Source organism: Lynx rufus, unplaced genomic scaffold (assembly GCF_022079265.1).
Source record: "Lynx rufus isolate CCGP_SWC_20201006 ecotype Redwood Valley unplaced genomic scaffold, mLynRuf1.p SCAF_22, whole genome shotgun sequence".
In the NCBI taxonomy this organism is placed as follows: domain Eukaryota; kingdom Metazoa; phylum Chordata; class Mammalia; order Carnivora; family Felidae; genus Lynx; species Lynx rufus.
Window position 1 is genome coordinate 17,402,873 of NW_025814837.1, and position 20,482 is coordinate 17,423,354.

General features: G+C 43.2%; 1 protein-coding gene across 1 annotated transcript in view; it reads right to left on the minus strand.

Moving 5' to 3' along the window:
* Positions 1-20,482, minus strand: part of LAMA3 (laminin subunit alpha 3) — a 274,852-nt gene that overhangs the window by 141,620 nt on the left and 112,750 nt on the right. Inside the window, exons 13-18 of the mRNA XM_047087081.1 lie at positions 13,087-13,224; positions 8,526-8,572; positions 7,267-7,366; positions 6,272-6,324; positions 5,936-6,041; positions 5,112-5,211 (exon numbers count right to left, since the gene is read on the minus strand). Of these exons, the coding sequence (XP_046943037.1) occupies positions 5,112-5,211; positions 5,936-6,041; positions 6,272-6,324; positions 7,267-7,366; positions 8,526-8,572; positions 13,087-13,224 (544 nt within the window). The remainder of the gene's footprint in view (positions 1-5,111; positions 5,212-5,935; positions 6,042-6,271; positions 6,325-7,266; positions 7,367-8,525; positions 8,573-13,086; positions 13,225-20,482) is intronic.

Below are 20,482 nucleotides of genomic sequence, written 5' to 3' on the forward strand. Positions count from 1 at the left end.
TCAGATGATATCATAAACAAACATTTGGGAGGAATTTAGTACAAAAGGACAAAAGATTTACCAACCCAGAGAAAAGGTGGTATGGCATCTTTGATGCTGGTTCACTCTCCTTTTATCATAGTTACAATTTATCACTAAATCAAAGGACATGTTCTAAATTTCATATATGGGTATTGGCTGTGATGTAAAAAAAAATCAATATTTTTGCCTCGGGATGGGAAATTTAATTCCTATTAAAGTTGCATTATTTCTACCTGAAAATTAGCCCACCGCTTGCATAGTTGGAAGGGAAAAAAAATTACACTGGTTAAGTAGGGGTAAAGCTCACTTTATCAACAGGAAGGTGAAAAGAGATAAAACATGGGTGGAGAATGTTTCCAAACCTATTTACAAAATTCCTCTGGTTCATCATGTGCTTTGTTAGTCTGCAGGGAAACATATCCACAGATGTGTTCTCTTTCACACACCTTTTATTATGTGGCCCAGCAGTGCCTGCCATTTAGAAATGACTGAAGAAAGCTCAGCTGGGTTGCTCTGACTTTTAGAATTCAAATGCTGGAAACATCAAGGGAAAGGAGAGAAACACCATACCAACTAAATATAGACAATTTACCTAAACTACACTGAAGATTTCTTTAAAATTTTTTTTTAATGTTTATTTATTTTTGAGACAGAGAGAGACAGAGCATGAGCAGGGAAGGGGTAGAGAGAGAGAGGGAGACACAGAATCGGAAGCAGGCTCCAGGCTCTGAGCTGTCAGCACAGAGCCTGATGCGGGGCTCTAACTCACAAACTGTGAGATCATGACCTGAGCTGAAGTCAGACGCTCAACTGACTGAGCCACCCAGGCGCCCCAAGATTTCTTTATTAATCTGTTGATAAAGCAGAGTATTAAAGATACATGCAATTTAGAAGTTGCATTTCACAGACTTTCCAGTGTATGATTAAGAGCCAGAATATTAAAAATTAGCTTTTCCTCCCACCACTGACAGAAAATTATAAATGGATCATGGTTTTAAAAAATTCTATACTGATATGACAGATATATTCAGAACATTCTATCTTAAAACAGCAGAATATACGTTCTTTTCAAGTGCACATGGAACATTATCCAGAACAGATCACATTTTGGGCCACAAAACAAGTCTCAACAAATTCAAAAAACCGAAATCATACCAAGCATCTTTTCTGACCACAACACTATGAAAGTAGCAATCAACCACAAGAAAAAATCTGGAAAGAACACAAATACATGGAGGTTAAATAACATGCTTCTAAGCAAGGAATGGGTCAATCAAGGAATCAAAAAGGAAATAACAAAAAATACATGGAGACAAATGAAAATGAAAACACAAAGGTCCAAAATCTTTGGGATGCAGCAAAAGCTGTTCTAAGAGGGAAGTTTATGGCAACACAGGCCTACCTCAGGAAACAAGAAAAATCTCACATAAACAACCAAACATTACACCTAAAGAAGCTAGAAAAAGAAGCACAAACAACCCAAGCCCAGCAAAAGGAAGGAAATCATAAAGATCAGAGCAGAAATAAATGAAATAGAAACTAAAAAAACAATAGAACAGATTCAAGAGAAACCAAGAGCTGGTTCTTTGAAAAAACCAACAAAATTGATAAACCTCTAGCCAGAATGATCAAATAAGGAGAGAGAGAGAAACAAGTCAAATAGACAAAATCAGAAATGAAACACTAGAAATAACCACCAATGCCCCTTAAATACAAAGGATTTTAAGAGAATATTGTGAAAAAATTATATGCCAACAAATTGGACAACCTAGAAGAAATGGATAAATTCTTAGAAACATATAAACTCTTAAAATGGAATTAGGAAAAAATAGAAAATTTGAACAGACCAATTACAAACAATGAAATTGAATCAGTAATACTCCCAACAAACAAAAGTTCAGGACCACATGGCCTCACAGGTGAAGTCTACCAAACATTTAAGGAAGAGTTAATATTTATTCTTTTCAAACTACTCTAAAAAACAAAAGAGAAAAGAAAGCTTCCAAATTCATTCTATGAAGCCAGCATTAGCCTAATACCAAAACCAGGTAAAGATACTACCAAAAAACAAAAACAAAAACAAAAACAAAAACAAAAAATTGCAGGCTTAATATCTCTGATGAACATAGATGCAAAAATCCTCAACAAAATATTAACAAACAGAATCCAACAATACATTAAAATAACCATTCACCATGATCAAGTGGGATTTATACCTGGGGTGCAAGAGTGATTCAATTATTTGCAAATCAATCAATGTGATATGTCACATCAATAAGAGAAAGGAGAAAAACCATATGATCATTTCAATAGGTGCAGAAAAAGCATCTGACAAAGTACAACATCCATTCATGATAAAAACCCTTAACAGAGTAGGTTTACAGGGAACATACCTCAACATGATAAAAGCCTTATATGAAAAACCCACAACAAATATCATACTTGGTGGGGAAAAATGCTTTCCCCCTAAGATCAGGAACAAGATAAGGATATCCACTCTCACCACTTTTATTCAACATAGTACTGGAAGTCCTAGCCACAGCAATCAGACAAGAAAAGAGAATAAAAGGCATCCAAATTGGTAAGAAAGAAGTAAAATTTTCACTATTTGCAGATGACATGATAATATACATAGAAAACCCTAAGGACACCGAAAAACTACCAGAACTGATAAATGAATTCAGCAAATTCACAGGGTACAAATCAATATACAGAAATTCATTGCATTTCTATACGCTAATAAAGAAGTAGCAAAAATAGAAATCAAGAAAACAGTTCCATACTGTATGGGTAGTCTCCATACTACCCAAAGCAATCTACACATTTAATGCAATCCCCAGCAAAACACCAACAGCATTTTTCTCAAAACTAAAACAAATAATTCTAAAGTTTGTATGGAACCACAAAAGACCCCAAATTAGCCATCTTGGCAATCTTGAAGCAATCTTGAAAAAGCAATCTTCGAGCAATCTTGAAAAAGAACAAAGCTAGAGGTATCACAATCCCAGATTTCAACATATACTATAAAGTTGTAGTAATCAAAAACACTATGGTACTGGCACAAAAATAGACACCTCGATCAATAGACACATAGAAAAGAATAGAAAGGCCAGAAACAAGTCTACAATTATATGGTCAATTAATCTTCAACAAAGGAGGCAAGAATATGTAATGGGAAAAAGATGGTCTCTAACAAATGGTGTTGGGAAAACTAGACAGCCACATGCAAAAGAATGAAACTAGACCACTTACTTACACCATAGACAAAAATAAACTCAAAATGGATTAGGGACCTTAACGTGAGACCTGAAACCATAAAAATCCTTGAGGAGAGCACAGGCTGTAATTTCTCTGACATTGGACATAGCAATTTTTATAGATATGTCTCCTGAAGCAAGGGAAATAAAAGCAAAAATAAACAATTGGGACTGCATGAGAATTAAAAGCTTTTGCACAGCAAAGGAAACAGCCAACATAACTAGAATACAATCTATTGAATGGGAGAAAATACTTGTAAATGACATATCTGATAAAGGGCTAGTATACAAAATATATAGATAACTTATACAACTGAACGCCAAAAAACACATAATCCAATTTAAAAATAGGCAAAAGACATGAACAGACATTTCTCCAAAGAAGACCTACAGATGGCAAACAGATACATGAAGAGATGCTCAACATCACTCATCATTAGGGAAATACAAATCAAAGCCACAACAAGATGTCACCTCACACCTGTCAGAATGGCTAAAATCAAAAATATAAGAAACAAGTGTTGGGGAGGATATGGAGAAAAAGAAACCCTTGTGCACTGTTGGTGGAAATGCAAACTGGTGCAGTCACTGTGGACAACAGTACGGAGGCTCCTCAAAAAATTAAAAATAGAATTACCATATAATCCAGTAATTCTACTTCTGGCTATTTACCCCAAAAACACTAACTTAAAAACACTAACTTGAAAAGACATATGCACCCCTATGTTTATTGCAGCATTACTTACAATAGCAAAATTATGGAAGTAACCCCAGTGTCCATCCATCAATAGATGAATGAGTAAAGAAGATGTCACTCACACTCACACACAAACACACACACACAATGGAATATGATTCAGCCATAAAAAAGAATGAAATCTTGTCATTTGCAATAACATGGATGGATCTAGAGGATATAACACTAAGTAAAATAAGTCAGTCAGAAAAAGACAAAAACACATGATTTTACATGTATGTGGAATTTAAGAAATGAAACAAACAAAAAAAGAGAAAGACAAAAAAACAGACTCTTAAATATAGAGAATAAATGATGGTTACTGGAGGGGAGGTGGGTGGGGGGATGGGTGAAGTAGGTGAAGGAGATCAAGAGTATGCGTATCACGATGAGCAGAGTAATGTATAAAATTGCTGAATCACTATATTTAACACCTGAAACTAATATAACACTGGAGTTATTTAAAAAATGTTTCAATCTGTGAAATGTTAAATATGACGAGACACAGAGACAGTACGGCTGCCATACTTGTGATAGCCCCTCTGGGAGCTCAGTCTCCACTTGCTCCCTTGCTCCTACAGTTTATTTTAATTAGCTTCTGCATGAGATGAGGGACTTTGTCCCACTTCAAGAGTTTTCTTCTCCCCCCCCACGCCCCCCCCGCCCCCACTGCGACACATCTGGCCTCTCCACGCCTTCAGCCATGGGTCCCAAGGGAGAAGCTGGACCTGAATCTCCTTGGCCCAGGAGCCTGCTCATTTGCTGGGCTCCTCCAGGCTGTGGCTTTTACAAGGAGGTTTGCCCACAGGAACCCACCTCAAGCATCCACCTCTAGTCTCGTCCACCTGGCTTTATATACCTGTGGGAACTGTCCGGTGAGGCAGCTCTGGGACCTACAAAGTAGTCGTCTTTAGGGCAACCTTACCTCCTGCTTCAACTGGGCTCCCTGACAAGTGTCCAGATTTCAAATGACAGGACAGCTTCATCAGCCCTCTCTCTTTAAGACGGCTTGTCTCTTCACAGGAACTGTCGGCACAGACAGGACTCTCTGAGAGTCTTCCACATCAGTACGGGAGGAGACCTCCCTGAAGACTCACCGCTGGCACGCCTTCCCCACCACATGCTCTCGGCAACGGCATCCTCCTGAGGGCCCACTGCACATGGGGGTGATCGCTCCACCGATGTCACACTGACACCCTAAAGGTCAGAAAACAACAGCGGTGACCCATCAAAGCATCTCCGCCTTGAAGCTCTCCCTCCTTCTCTGAGAAGTGGCAATCAGTAAGATCAGGCTGCTTCCTACCCCTGCCACATCTCATATCCAGCAGATGTTAGAAACATATAGGCACCCCCCAAACTGAGATGGGAGGTGCCCCCAAAAGTCTACTTGTAAGTCCACTTGTAAGGTCAGCTCCGACATCGCTGTCTGGTGGAAGGGGACAGGAGCCCAGGAGCTAAACGTGATTCAGCAACACGGTGCCCTTATAAACAACGTCTGCTAATGAGAGTCTGTGGGCGAGAGACAACGGCAGCCTGTGGGGCCACACTCTTTGAGGTGTATTATTTAACACAATATTGTCTCTAAAATCTGGTGTGAGCTGTTTTGATAATACAAAAAATATCTTCAAAATGACAAAGTCTTGATGTTATTTATGAAATTAACAGATGAATCCCCATTCATCCCAATTGTGTTTTCTATAATTAAACCGACACCATGCTGGTAGAAGTGAAGTGGAAGCGGCCCCAGTTGCAATTTATTACTAGTTTCAACTGAGTATTTGGCCCAATTCCCTAGACAGAATTTTTTAGTCCCATCCCATCAGAAAGACCGCATGAAGACAAGGAACTCAGAAGAAAGATGATCCAGACAGTCTTTGCCCATCAACACTGGCTTCTCTCAGGACCCACTGGAAGTATTTACCTTGACACCCAAAGTAATTGCTCTTTTCCAAAGCATAATATCCATCTTCACACGTGTCACAGGAATCGCCATTGACATGAGACTTGCAGTAACAGTCACCATCCTGCTGCAGAATAAACAAGGTAACAAAATTTGATAAGGTCATACAATTTGCTAATCTTCAAGATTTAAAACTGCCTCACTGTATAACATGAACCAGGATGGCGGGGATCTGAAAACATCCAGAGAGATTAGCATGCCCTGTACAATTACAGAGGCACTAATACCCTCCCCGAGAAATCCCAACGTCAACTGCTCTACTATTCCACTGGTATACGAACAATCGGCCCATGTTACCTGCCCACACTCTCCAATTCCGCTCACTGTTCCCGCCACGTGGCACTGGCATTCTGTGAAGAAAAGACAGCATCCTTGGACCAAGGTTGCACGAAGGACAGCCCTTGGCTCTAGAAACATGACCCAGCAGCAACACTACATGTGTGGTCACTTTTGGGCACATTTCAGCAGAATTCCAGTCTGCTCCACTGACGCCTAAAACGGGACTGCTTTCTGGGGTCAGCAGAAACACCAGATCAATACCATCCACCTACAAGGAGTAATGGCCAGTATGTGACCACTCTAAGACAAAGGCTGCAACATCAGGGGTTTTTTTAATGAGTCTGACGTCAAGAACACTATTGACACGCTTCCATGAGAACAAACTCTAGTTAAGGACATATTCACTCCACTTAGCCACCTTTAGTTTAGTGTCTTTAAGTTCCTGTCCCTGGCTTCAATCTAAGCATAAAATGAAACTAAAATCAAACAAGAAAGAGAGGTTAGGGGCACCTGGGTGGCGCAGTCGGTTAAGCGTCCGACTTCAGCCAGGTCACGATCTCACAGTCCGTGAGTTCGAGCCCCACGTCAGGCTCTGGGCTGATGGCTCGGAGCCTGGAGCCTGTTTCCGATTCTGTGTCTCCCTCTCTCTCTGCCCCTCCCCCGTTCATGCTCTGTCTCTCTCTGTCCCAAAAATAAATAAACGTTGAAAAAAAAAATTTAAAAAAAAAAAATAAAAAATAAAAAAAAAAAAGAAAGAGAGGTTATAAAAACAAGGCAATATCAACCATGTATCAATAGAATACATATGGAAACAGGATATAAATCCCTTGCTGGGATTTTCAAAATGATAGAAATTCTGCCAAAAGTAGGGGGAAAACATCAAAATATTTACACAGAATTTCAGACAAATTGAACTTATTAAATAAATAGCTCTTTTGTGGGTTTAGTCACTGAAGTAGAGAAAATTAAGAGGAGGTGGCGATATAGTAAATTATTCTGTGTAAAAACCTCACCTGAACATCCGCTGGGGTTTTCTTTGGCCAGATTCCAATATGATGGTTTGCAGATGCTGCATGAAGGACTTTCAACATGAAGCTTGCACTGGCAGTATCCCTTTGAAAGAAAATCAAGCCAACACTTGACATCTCAGAATTAAGACATGTTTTCAAACATATGTTCTGAACAAAGTTTGTCACAGAATTATATTTTGACTGCGAAAAGTAAATGAAGTGTATCCAGAGGGAATAAAAGTACTGGGTTGATTTCAACTGACTGCTCATGGCTCTTCTTTTATTATTCATTTCTTTTTTTTCTACACATAATCCGTTGTGGTAAAAATAAAACTGGAAAAAACAGGAAAAGAAATATTTAAAAATCACTTTTACTTAGAGTCGTCATTACCTGTTGGTTCTGTGACAGCAGGAACTATTCATCTACATGGAAGATTATCTCAATATTTAACATACTGAGAATCAGTAGAGAATTATGTTTATCTGAAAGTACTTGTGTAATATGCAAAGGTCACTGCCTCACTGTAAGGATGCAAAACCTCTCTCCGTCTGTCCCTCGGGTGCCTGGAGGTTCACCATCTTCAGGCTTTGTTGCTAAGACAGATCATTTCTAAAGCACTGAGAAATACCATAGTATCTGATTGGAGCAAAAGCAAATAAATTGCAATTATTTCATACACAGCTTTATTTATTGTGCACTTAGCCTTAGTTTTTCTTAATTTTAATTATCTATTTAAGGCTTATGTGCAGGGGCCCCTGGTGGCAATGCCCTCAGAGTCACCTACAGTAGGAATCAAACACTAGGGCTCTGGAATTAAAAGTTAAAATAAGCCTTATTCTTCTGTTTTTGAAAAAAAGAAACATGATTACATATGCACTCTGAACAAGAGCAATGACCTTTTAAGCAATTTGGTTTCAGATCTTATTTTATTTTTATAATTTTTTTAAATGTTTATTTATTGTTGAGAGAGACAGAGCATGAGCAGGGGAGGCGCAGAGAGACAGGGAGACACAAAATCCGAAGCAGGCTCCAGCTCTGAGCTGTCTGCACAGGGCGGAGCCCAACGTGGGGCTCGGACTCACGAATTGTGAGATCATGACCTGAGCCAAAGTCAGATGTTTAACCCACTGAGCCACCCAGACGCCCCCTCAGATCTTATTTTAATTTACTTTTAACTTGAGGAAGCTCCCAAATGTGTTAGTCTGTAATATATATCAAAATGCATGTTAGAATTGTAACCCTTTTATAATCCTCTACTTACCAAACTGGAGTCCAGGGTACCAGCTGGGTTACAGGCACCGCTGGAGCCTATATGTGATTTAGAAAGATTTTTATTTAATTTTTTTTTTTTTTTTTTTTTACAGACAGCATGAGTGGGGGAGGGTGGCAGAGACAGAGAATCTTTTTTTTTCCTGTTTTTTATTTAAAAAAAATTTTTTTTTCAATGTATGAAATTTATTGTCAAATTGGTTTCCATACAACACCCAATGCTCATCCCAAAAGGTGCCCTCCTCAATACCCATCACCCACCCTCCCCTCCCTCCCACCCACCCACCCACCCCCATCAACCCTCAGTTTGTTCTCAGTTTTTTTTTCAACGTTTATTTATTTTTGGGACAGAGAGAGACAGAGCATGAACAGGGGAGGGGCAGAGAGAGAGGGAGACACAGAATCGGAAACAGGCTCCAGGCTCTGAGCCATCAGCCCAGAGCCTGACGCGGGGCTCGAACTCCCAGACCGCGAGATCGTGACCTGGCTGAAGTCGGATGCTTAACCGACTGCGCTACCCAGGCGCCCCTTGTTCTCAGTTTTTAAGAGTCTCTTATGCTTTGGCTCTCTCCCACTCTAACCTCTTTTTTTTTTCCTTCCCCTCCCCCATGGGTTTCTGTTAAGTTTCTCAGGATCCACATAAGAGTGAAAGCATATGGGGCGCCTGGGTGGCTCAGTCGGTTAAGCGTCCGACGTCGGCTCAGGTCATGATCTCACGGTCCGTGAGTTCGAGCCCCGCGTCGGGCTCTGTGCTGACAGCTCAGAGCCTGGAGCCTGCTTCAGATTCTGTGTCTCCCTCTCTCTCTGACCCTCTCCCATTCATGCTCTGTCTCTCTCTGTCTCAAAAATAAATAAACATTAAAAAAAAATTAAAAAAAAAAGAGTGAAAGCATATGATATCTGTCTTTCTCTGTATGGCTTATTTCACTTAGCATCACACTCTCCAGTTCCATCCATGTTGCTACAAAGGGCCATATTTCATTCTTTCTCATTGCCACGTAGTACTCCATTGTGTATATAAACCACAATTTCTTTATCCTTTCATCAGTTGATGGACATTTAGGCTCTTTCCATAATTTGGCTATTGTTGAGAGTGCTGCTATAAACATTGGGGTACAAATGCCCCTATGCATCAGTACTCCTGTATCCCTTGGGTAAATTCCTAGCAGTGCTACTGCTGGGTCATAGGGTAGGTCTGTTTTTACTTTTTTGAGGAACCTCCACACTGTTTTCCAGAGCGGCTGCACCAATTTGCATTCCCACCAACAGTGCAAGAGGGTTCCCGTTTCTCCACATCCTCTGCAGCATCTATAGTCTCCTGATTTGTTCATTTTGGCCAGTCTGACTGGTGTGAGGTGATATCTGAGTGTGGTTTTGATTTGTATTTCCCTGATGAGGAGCGACATTGAGCATCTTTTCATGTGCCTGTTGGCCATCTAGATGTCTTCTTTAGAGAAGTGTCTATTCATGTTTTCTGCCCATTTCTTCACTGGGTTATTTGTTTTTCGGGTGTGGAGTTTGGTGGGCTCTTCATAGATTCTGGATACTAGCCCTTTGTCCGATATGTCATTTGCAAATATCTTTTCCCATTCCTTTGGTTGCCTTTTCGTTTTGTTGGTTGTTTCCTTTGCTGTGTAGAAGCTTTTTATCTTCATAAGGTCCCAGTAGTTCATTTTTGCTTTTAATTCCTTTGCCTTTGGGGATGAGGAGACAGAGAATCTTAAGCAGGCTCCACACTCAGCCCAACGTGGGGCTCCATTCCTCGACTCTGAGATCTTGACCTGAGCCAAAATCGGGAGTTGGACACTTAACTAACTACCTGAGCCACCCAGAGGCCCCTAGAAATATTTAAACGCTTGGTGTTTTTATATCTGTCTGTCTCTTGGTTTAGTTTGATGTTATGAGTTTTAAACGTTTTACTTAAAAAAAAATAATGCATCTACATTTGTATTTTTTGATAGATGGGTGGCAAGGACTTTGCATGTAATTCAGAAAAAGGCACACCCAAATAACCTTTGTGGTCCTTAACTCCCCACGTCACCCCTTTTGCCACTTAATTCCATTCCCTGCCTACTACTCCAAGTTCATTTCTGACTGATGATGGAGATTAGGGAAAAGAGATTCTAGAATTTTGAACATTTTTAGGATTGTCCAGAAGAGGGCAATATTGTACCAAGAGACTTGTTAATTGTCCATTAAATAGAAGTCACAGAATCTTTTAAGTACATTTTTTAGTCAACTAAGACTTAATTCTTTAACTATCACAATCCCCTTGTTCCCCATCTGCACTAAAATTATTTCTAAAACGAATTAGTTTGCCTTCCTGCCTTAGTCAATAGTATTACAGGCCCCGTATAATCTGCCTTCAATAAAGCGGGATCTTGCAATGTCTCAGTATTATTATTACACAGCACTAGAAATGAAGAGAGTTTAGGTAAGCCTGCCCTGAGCCTGGCTTTGCCAATAATTTAAATAACTTCATAATAGGATCTTGTTTTCTTGTGAAGTGTTCTCTTAGACATTTTGCCTTTGTCTCCTCTTCGGCTGTTTCCCTTGGCTTGTCCCTTGATGATTTCATGTGTGTCTCTCTTTTTTGTTTTGATGTTCCCTCACATTCCTCTGTAGGAGTGAACACGCTCTTCCTGCTCTTTGCTCTTGTTCAGCCTGGCCGTGCCCTGCTTGTGGCTCCTGCCCAGGCTGACCATGGCTGCCATCTGGCTCTGGAGGAATTATTGTGTCTGCCCCGCCCCTATGCCCGGCTGCCACAACGCTTCCTTCCACTCCTGACCCCCGGGGAGGTGAGCAGACACACCAGGAAAGCCTTGCACTCTGGGGACCTTCAGGGCTTCTCGAAAGTGAACTGCCCCCTCTGACTACTGGTTACAATTTCTACCAGCAAGAAAACCTGGTGTCTTGAGGAGTCTGGTGAGTAAGTTTCTAGGGAATCAAGCTGGAGGTGAATGCAGAGCTCGAAGCGCTACCAAGAGCAGGAAGTAGAGAAAACCATTCTGCAAGGGGAAAGTCTGGTGCGGACTCCCTCCAACACCTCTTCTCAACAGGAAGAGGGGCCTCTAAAGCAGCAGGCAGGCGGGAGCTCCTCACCACTGGAGGCGGTACACCCCCAAGGGCACAGGCGTCTTCCTTCTGTGCCCTCTGCCACAGAGCACGGAGGACTCTCCACGTCTCCTCATCAGCAAGGGGTGAGTAGTGGGGATGACCTGTGACAGTAACAGTGTTTCCCCTTGGCTCACTCTTTCCAAACTCATTAGACTCTAGGTCACCCCCTCTCCCCTCGCACCTATGCTGTGTGACGACAATCCCCCAGGAGGCCAGGGGCAGCAAGGAGACAGGGGCAGAAGCATAGCAAAGCCTGCTCTGCCTGCCAGCAAGGGGACCCACTGGAATCACCCCTCAGGGGACTACAGGGCAGCCGGCGTAAGTGCTGCGGACCTGGAACCAGAGGGAAGGCAGGATGCCTTGGGAAGGGGTCAAGGAACACTTGTTGCAGCTAAAAGGGGTCACCTTTGCCACACTGCTCGACACGGAGAATTTACGTGTAAATCAAGAAATACAAATTCATAACACATGGAATTAAAATAATTTTTTTCCTAGGAACAAAGCAATTCTGGATTCCTTTGAGGATGTACATCAGATACCTGCATTTTCTTTTTTTTTTCAATATATGAAGTTTATTGTCAAATTGGTTTCCATACAAACCCAGTGCTCATCCCAAAAGGTGCCCTCCTCAATACCCATCACGCATCCTCCCCTCCCTCCCACCCCCCATCAACCCTCAGTTTGTTCTCAGTTTTTAACAGTCTCTTATGCTTTGGCTCTCTTCCACTCTAACCTCTTTTTTTTTTTTTTTCCTTCCCCTCCCCCATGGGTTTCTGTTAAGTTTCTCAGGATCCACATAAGAGTGAAACCATATGGTATCTGTCTTTCTCTCTATGGCTTATTTCACTTAGCATCACACTCTCCAGTTCCATCCACGTTGCTACAAAGGGCCATATTTCGTTCTTTCTCATTGCCACGTAGTACTCCATTGTGTATATAAACCACAATTTCTTTATCCTTTCATCAGTTGATGGACATTTAGGCTCTTTCCATAATTTGGCTATTGTTGAGAGTGCTGCTATAAACATTGGGGTACAAGTGCTCCTATGCATCAGCACTCCTGTATCCTTTGGGTAAATTCCTAGCAGTGCTACTGCTGGGTCATAGAGTAGGTCTATTTTTAATTTTTTGAGGAACCTCCACACTGCTTTCCAGAGTGGCTGCACCAATTTGCATTCCCACCAACAGTGCAAGAGGGTTCCCGTTTCTCCACATCCTCTGCAGCATCTATAGTCTCCTGATTTGTTCATTTTGGCCACTCTGACTGGCGTGAAGATACCTGCATTTTCAGTGGACTCGAATTGGGGAAGAACCAGGCAGATTAGGGTCAAGTGTGTAGAGGTGACCAGTGGCGGATCTCCTGGGCTTGTCTGGGAGTCTGGCCACACACATTTCAGAGAGGAACCCGACGTCTGGCATTCTGCCGTCTTCCTTACCTTGACAGTGGGGGAAATCAGAGGCTCCTGAGAGACACCTGTCACAGCGCTGTCCTGTAATCCCCGGCTGGCATTCACACTGCCCCGTCACTGGGCTGCAAGGCGTTTGGTAGGAGCCAAGGACTGAACACTGGCAGGCTGGATAAAAAGGTGTCAGTCAGACCCAGGGCAGCAGGGCCTGGATAAGAGCATGACAGAGGGTCAGAGAGACCCAAACGCAAGTTCCAGTTATGTGACTTATTCAGACAGGCACGGCTAGGTAGAGGCAGACCCAGAGCGTTCACCACCATTCTACCCTCCTACTTTGTTTCATCCCTCCAGCAGACTCTGATCAAAGGCCAACGTGTTCAATGGCACTGGGACGAGGTGTTAGGGTGGAGGTAATTAGGAAAGACACACATGCCCTGACCTCAGAGAGCTAAACATCCAGAAGAGAGGCCAGGGAATTATTGACATAGTATGAAGCACCTCCCCCACCCCCACCACTGCTAAGAAACTGTAAAAGAAATGAGGAAACGTGCCTAATGCCCTTCAGCTGGCTCTTGGCAGACTGCAGGCAAGGACTCACGTCTACTGCCATCTGGCTCAGCCTTCTTTCCCGGCCCCATGTTCCCCAGGGCCTGCCTACAGAGATCACGTCCCTACCAAGGGGCACATTATTGAGATGTTCTTAGGTTCTATGATCATTAATTTTTTTTTTTTAAGGTGAGTGGGGGCACCCGGTGTCTCAGTCATTTGAGTGACTCTTCACTTCAGCCTAGGTCAGGACCTCGCGGTTCCTGGGTTCAAGCCCTGTGTTGGGCTCTGTGCTGACAGAATCCTGCTTGGGATTCTCTCTCTCTCTCTGCCCCTCCCCTGCTGGTGCGCACATGCTCTCTCTCTCAAAAATAGACATGTTAAAAAAAATAAAAACAAAAATAAAAGGTGAGTATATATTTTATTATTATTATTATTATTATTATTATTATTATTACTTTAGAGATCCCACGGCCCTAGGATCGTGACCTGAGCTGAAACCAAGAGTCGGACACTCGACAGATTGAACTGCTCAGGTGCCCCTGCAATGGTTCATTTTTAAATGTCAACTTGGCTATGCTATGAGGCTCAGATGTTTGGCAAGCACCAAGGTAGATGTGGCTGTGAAAGTTTTTTTTTTTTTAAGATGTGACTAATATTTAATTAAGTTGACTTTGGGTAAAGCAGATACCTCATCCAATCAGTTGAAAGCCTTAAGAGAAAGTTTCCCAAAGGAGGAGATCTGCCTTTGGACTTGAGCTACCCTATCAGCTCGTCCCTAGGACTCCAGCCCGCCAGCCTGCCCTGCAGATCTCAGACCCACCAGCCCCCATAATAATGCCACTTCCTTAAAATAAATCTCTCTCTATATACACACACACGCATACATCCTATTGGTTCTCTTACTGCTCTTTCTGCTATTTCCGTCTTACAGGAAAGAGAATGCAGAAACCCACACAGGCATTTGGGGCAGCACAGTGGTGGCACCTCCGGCCAGCATAATGTGGGGGACATCGCCCCTGGCTCCGACGGCCACAGAGGTTGTCCAGGGAGCCTCAGGAGACACAGTTACACTCCAGAAGTGAAAACAAAGACCCAGCCTTAAACGCAAGGCACATGGTTTTAAATGGTGAATTACTCCATCTGGCATCTCATGTCTCGTTTCGGTCCAGCCGTCAGTGACAGCTGCCAAATCCCAAACCCAAACCTCAACATTGGCAGCCCCTCTTTACTCTTGGAAATACTATAATGTCTTACGAACACTTTCACTCTGCTCTTTGTGTTGGTCCAGGTCCTTTGGAGTTTCTGGGAGTATTTTACCTCTTGTCTACTCCTGTTTCAGCTTTAAGACCTTTTTACTCCCAAAGAGCAAAAAAAATAATGACAGTCAAGCTCCAAAGGGATAAGAATGTCTGCTGTATTCCCCAGTGTCTTCCAACATCACACACAGCCCTGGTCCCTAGTATATGCCAAACAGATATCTGTTAAATGAAAGAGTAAGTAACTATTGAAATCTTCCTGAGGTCCACTCTGTATAGTTTCTCAGCATGCATTCCCTTACTGAATCTCACAACACCGCCACGAGACAGGTGTTGTATGAGTAACGCCATCCTCTTCTCCATCAGTAAATTAGCTCATCAGGTGAGGCGAGGCTCTACAGACAGCATGTAAATCACAAGGTAAACATCGCCCCTTACTGTTTCCGGGATGCTCTTCCTGCCCATGACTTTGGAGCCTTTCCTTCTGTTGGAAAACAGAAAAACACCTTCTGGAAAAGCAGACTGGCTCCTTCCCCGGTCAAAGCCACAAAGCCAACAGTCAGTTCCACAGCACATGCTGCCACTACCACTCACCTCTCTGGTTACCTGGGCATAGGGCAGATTAAATCTACAGAAGATCTAAGGTTTCTTCCAACCAACCACCTCACTATTCTCCCAGACAAAACCTGAATTACAAAGTGAAGGGCCAGTTCAAGACCAAATTGCACAGAACGTGGCTTCAGATCACTCCCCATGCCCAGCCCTAGGGTTTTGTTTCCCCTCTTGGAAAGGCTGGGAGGGGTCTCCTGGGAGCATCCCAGGCCATTGACCTTCCCTACAGCACCATTCGCCAATAGTTGGTGCCATTTCTCTTGGCTGGTTTGTCTGATTCATGGGACTATGCTGACAGGTAGGAGGTTAATCTTGCACTGGCAACCTATTTAGAGGCATTTTCTATGGAAAGACCAGTCACCACAACCCAAGGATTACAGCAATCTCCAATGGGGACAGTTCCAGGCCCTGGGTTGGGTCAGTGTGGTTGAAATTTGGGGACAGCTGCACTTGGCACACCCTCAGCTCCTATCCATGGTCAGACCATTTATTTCTGCAACCCACTCTATTGTTTTTTTTTTTTAATGTTTATTTTTGAGACAGAGCGTGCATACATGAGTAGGGTAGGTGCAGAGAGCGGGAGAGAGAGGATGTGAAGCAGGCTCAGCACTGACAGCAGACAGCCTGATGCAGGGCTCAAACTCACAAACCATGAAATCATGACCTGAGCCAAAGTCGGACGCTTAACCGACTGAGCCACCCACCCAGACGCCCCCTCCTAGCCTCTAAGTGCTGACAAGCTGCTGCCCAGCAAGCTGTACCAGAAAAGGAGGGGAAGGAGAAGGAGCAGGGAGAGAAAAATGAAGGTGAGGAAAGCAGGAATGAGGAGTGTGGGGGTGGGGAGGGAAAGAGGGGGGATGTGGTGGGAGGAGGAAAAGGCAGAGAGTAAACCTCCCCAAATGGACCAAGTTAACTGAGAGAACTACAGTTGTATGCTGTAGTTGAAGATAAAGAACTGAACCAGGCATTAGTGTAAACACATGTCTGAAATACAAATAGGCAGTTCTCCAATGTGGTCTCCTATCTATGATGTGACTTTCACCTACGAAAAAGAAAACAGCAGGGCACTTGCGTGAGTCGAAATTAAGACAAGAAGAATATGGCACTGTGCTTAGGCAAGTCTGGACCAAATTAAGTTAATGCGAAACATGAATGCAGAAGCATGGTTGGCAAGAACAGCTTAGAAGGGTTTTCAAGCTCCTTTTCAAGAAGATTTTTAAAGTCTTAGGAACATTTTTTGGCTAGCATATATTGGACCATCTGATGTGGTATTTGGGGTCATGTTAATTCTATTCTAAAATTCAGTGGCCAAGCAATCAGTTTCGTCTTAAAAACACAAAAACAAAAACAAAACAAAAACAAAAATAAAAAGCCACACAAATTAAAACACTGGGTTAGACCTTGCTGCTAGACTAAGCTCAGATTTCAGTGAGTCCAAGCTTCAGCCACTTACCTCAAAGCTGCCCCCGAGGGAAAATTTTAAAAAGATCACAATAGCAGTTAGAAAAAGGGAAGAGCAAGAGAAGAGAGACATCACAAATGGAATTCTTCCAGAACCCAGTGGTCCAAATAGAACAACGAGCTTCGGGGTGTATTGCTTATACCATGCCGGGAATGTTGTGGATGGTGCATTTTCCTGAAAAACTTGGGAAAGAGCAGGTGGGCTTCTCAGAGCTGGGTGTGCTCGGGCAAGGTCCCCTGACATAGGACTTCAGGTGATTTGCTCCCCGCCCCCCCCCACCACATACCCCTGCTTGAGTTCCAAAGCCTGAACAGTGCTGCCTCCGTCACTGGAGTGGGACTAGGGTGCACGATGTACCTCTCCCTCTGCCTCACTGTGTGAGCCTTTCCCTCCACTTGAGCCACAACTTTGAACCACAGACAGAACCAGGCAGAGGCTGGCCACACACATTCACTCAGGAAGCCAGGGAGCACCTGTTCCTCTCCTCGGCCCCTCTCTGCAGCCCTCAGCACCGTTCTTCTGTGGTCTGCCTTGCAGTCAGGGAGCTCAGATGACTTTGGTAGACCTTTGGAAGCAGAGCTCCAAACCAACTCTACCAAAAATATAAGTGAGATGATACGTTCCTTTTTAATTTTTTAATCCAGACTCTTATCATTTAACACAAGGGATCTTGCCTTATACACAGTAGCTGATTAGTTTTCACGTCACGTATCATCTTCTTAGGAAGAAAAATGCTACCCTTAAACCTCAGACGTCTTCCTGATCTCTTCTGGACTGGTCACTTTGGGGAACCAGGTTTTCTCAGAGAGCTGAGCATTTTACTGACACACAGTTCTGCCACCTGTTTTGGTTACGCACCCTGATTTTGCTGGGGCAGTGGGAGGGGGCGGCTCTTCCCCTTACTCCACCCCTGGATGTGGGGAGACTCAGGCTTGGCCAGTCAGAGCACAGATTTCCACGGCCATGGGGTTGGTTCAGGAATGGGCACGTGATCCAATCAGAACCAGATTTGGCTTGGAGAAATGCATGCTCTTCTCCCTAGACTTGAACCTGGAAGGAGTAATGTCCAAGTCTTTTGGGCTGCCGTAACAAAATACCACAGGCTGGGTGGCTTGAACAACAGACATTTATTTTCTCACTGTGCTAGAGGTTGGGAAGTCCAAGATTAAGGTGCCAGCAGATTCGCTTCCTGGAGACTCTCTTCCTGGCTTTCAGACAGCTCCCTCCCTCCCTGCTGTGCTCTAACGTGGCAGAGAGAGGGCGTGTGAAAGCTCACTGGTGTCCCTTCTCAGAAGGACACTAATCCTCTCAGATCAGTGTTCCAACCTTTGACCTCATTTAACCTTAATTACTTCCTTACTCCAAATACAGTCAGTCACACTGGGGGTTAGGACATAAACATGAATTTGAGGAGGACACAATTCAGGCCTCAGCAATGCCTAAAAAGTGCCAGCTACCATCTTACCACCATCTGAGACCTAAAAATGAAGCCAATCTACAAGACAGCGGACTTGCAAGATGGAGAAAAACAGATCCCACCCACATCTTTTGAGCCCCTGGATCAATCTGTTCCTGAAACCAAATATGCCTGGACAGTTCAATTACAGCCACTAAATTCTTTATGCCTTAAGCCGGTTTAGGCTACATTTTCTGTTACATGAAACTACAGAGTCATAACTGACTCTGTGATCACCAAAATGTTCTCATTGTAAAAGTACTCTTACTAAATAGTACTTTTTTTGATAGAGAGAGAGAGAGAGAGAGAGAGAGAGAGAAAACATGCAAGTGAGTGAGGGCAGAGAGAGAGAGAATCTTAAGCAGGTTTCATGCCCATCGCAGAGCCTGACACAGGGCTCAATCCCAGGGCCATGAGATCACGACCTGAGCTGAAATCAAGAGTCGGGCACTTAATCTACTGAGCCACCCAGGCGCCCCACTAAACAGTACTCTTACTAAAATGTATTATGGATCTTCTTCCTTCTGAAACAGATATTCAGACATAATTTCACCCCTTCATCATGATCCAGAGCCATTATCATAATACTCATTTACTTACTCTAATAGTGACACTCTGAGTACCTCCTGAGTTGAGGATTATTTGCTCTTATTTAAATGGTCCCAAGCTGCTATTCTTCCTCAGTTTCGTGTCTGCTTTTCCATTTCCTCCCTTACTGTTAGTGTGTTTGCCTTAGCAATTTTTCCCTCCCTTCTAATTTCATGTTTCTAGTTCACCACGGGTTTGGCTTAGAAAACAACCAAATTCGTACAATTATTTTTTAAAAAGAGAGACAGGCATAGGTAAGAGGGGCCTACAGGATGCTTTTAGTAGTGAAATGCAAGGATTTTAGTGCACATTTTTGGAGGTGCTTTTGTTTGTTTTTTACTTTACAGAGGCAACAGTCGTTGAGGGATCTTACTGCTTGGTTCTCATTTTTCCTCCAGATACAGGAGCCAGATAACCAAATTCCAACTAGATGGAATAATACTCTACTGCAGTTCAAAGAATTATAGCATGTATTTAAAAACAGTAATCTTTTTAAGTGGAAAAGAATGGCCAGAGTTTGAAGTTTGTTACAGAAATCCATGTTTTAATAGGCAAAGCATTAAAAATGATCACAGTTCTGGGGGCACCTGGGTGGCTCAGTCGGTTGAGCATCCGACTTTGGCTCAGGTCATGATCTCGTGGTTAACAAGTTCGAGCCCCGCATCAGGCTCTGTGCTGACAGCTCAGAGCCTGGAGGCTGCTTCGGATTCTGTGTCTCCCTCTCTCTCTGACCCTTCCCCGCTCATGTTCTGTCTCTCTCTGTCTCAAAAATAAATAAACATTAAAAAAAAATTTTTTTTTTAAATGATCACAGTTCCTATAAACAAAACACAATCATGGAGTCCCTTTAAGGAAACTAATGGTGGGGCTCCTGGGTGGCTCAGTCGGCTAAGCATCCAACTTCGGCTCAGGTCGTGATCACACGGCTCATGAGTTCGAGTCCCGCATCAGGCTCTGTGCTGACAGTTCGGAGCCTGGAGCCTGCTTCGGATTCTGTGTCTCCTTCTTCTCTCCCTCTACCCCTCCCCTGCTAGCACGCTGCCTCTCTCTCTGTCTCAAAAATAAATAAACAAACAAAAAAGAAACTAATGGTAAATTTATGTGGTAAATTAAACCACATAAAGGTGCAACTGAATGTCATGCAATTAGTGTATTAAAAAAGCACAGTTCCGGGGTGCCTGGGTGGCGCAGTCGGTTAAGCGTCCGACTTCAGCCAGGTCACGATCTCGCGGTCCGTGAGTTCGAGCCCCGCGTCGGGCTCTGGGCTGATGGCTCAGAGCCTGGAGCCTGTTTCCGATTCTGTGTCTCCCTCTCTCTCTGCCCCTCCCCCGTTCATGCTCTGTCTCTCTCTGTCCCAAAAATAAATAAACGTTGAAAAAAAAAATTAAAAAAAAAAAAAAAGCACAGTTCCTACTGTAATTAAATCAATCCTGTGGCTCTTTTCAACTTCATTCAGTGTAGGTGATTGTCCCCTTGCACCTAGATAAACACAGGAGTAAGCTC